General features: G+C 22.8%; 1 protein-coding gene across 1 annotated transcript, besides 2 other annotated features; it reads left to right on the top strand.

Moving 5' to 3' along the window:
- Positions 1–98: 98 nt before the first annotated feature.
- Positions 99–875, top strand: EDI_050370 (uncharacterized protein; the record flags this gene model as incomplete). The annotated part of the gene is made up of 1 exon (XM_001738576.1): positions 99–875. One exon carries the CDS (start codon positions 99–101, stop codon positions 873–875), a length of 777 nt encoding a protein of 258 aa, XP_001738628.1.
- Positions 249–290: a sequence feature (AT_rich).
- Positions 815–837: a sequence feature (AT_rich).
- Positions 876–1032: the final 157 nt, after the last annotated feature.

The raw sequence follows: 1032 nt of genomic DNA, 5'->3' as shown, positions 1-1032 counted from the left end.
TCAATACAAGATTTAAACATGACTCTATTTCAAATCAAGTTAAAAATTATCTAAATACATTGATTAATAATGATGACGATAATGGAATAAATAAAAGAATGCAAAAATTGGTTCAAATTCTTAGTACCAACTTTAAAAATATTTATAACTCTATTCAGTATTCTATTAATTATTATGTACAAGCATTCATGAATTATATTTCATCAATATTAAGCAGATCAATAATGAATTGGGATCTTAAAGGAATGTTTTATTTAATTAATAATAATGATTATGAATATATTAATAATCCATTAGGGATATTATGTGATAATCTAATTTTATCAATTCAACGTTCAATTATTGTTAAAAATGCTAAATCAAAAACTGGAAGTAAAACATTTAATATTGAAAATGAATATAAACAAGCTACTCAAATTGGTGGAAAACAATATATACGTCTTGCTGGTTTACGTGATGATATTTCAAATAATAATGGATTTAGTAAATCATTAAATGATGGAAGAAGAAAACAAAAATCATCAAAATATGAAAAAACACAAAGGAGATTTTCATTTCATTCATTCTTTATTCTAGGAATGACTAAAAATCAAATTATTCAACAAACATTATTTAATGGAAAAGAAGGAGCAAGTGCTTTAGCTCATTTAATAAAAGCAAAAGTAATTCCTGATTGTGTAAGTTCAATATGGGTATGTTGTGTTGATAAAAGATATGAAAATGGAAGAAATGGTAAATTTTCTGTATCTAAACAAAATATTACATGGTCAGGTGGAAAACTTAAACCAGATATAGATGATGAAAAAGGATTAACAAAATATTTAATTATTTATTTATGTGCTAAAGATAATGACTATATGATTAAAAAACAATAATTCAATTATCTTTTTATAATTCTTAAATCTCCTGTTAAATTATCTATTTTTAATACTTCATTTTGATTTATAGTTTGATATAAATAATAAGCAACAGAATTTGTAGCTGATCCTGCTGTTTGTCTATAAATATATCCAAATTTTCTTTAGATATCCT

The sequence above is a fragment of the Entamoeba dispar genome, genomic scaffold, assembly GCF_000209125.1.
Source record: "Entamoeba dispar SAW760 scf_1105229461523 genomic scaffold, whole genome shotgun sequence".
Taxonomy (NCBI): Eukaryota; Evosea; order Mastigamoebida; family Endamoebidae; genus Entamoeba; species Entamoeba dispar.
This window is presented reverse-complemented; position numbering and strand designations above follow the sequence as displayed.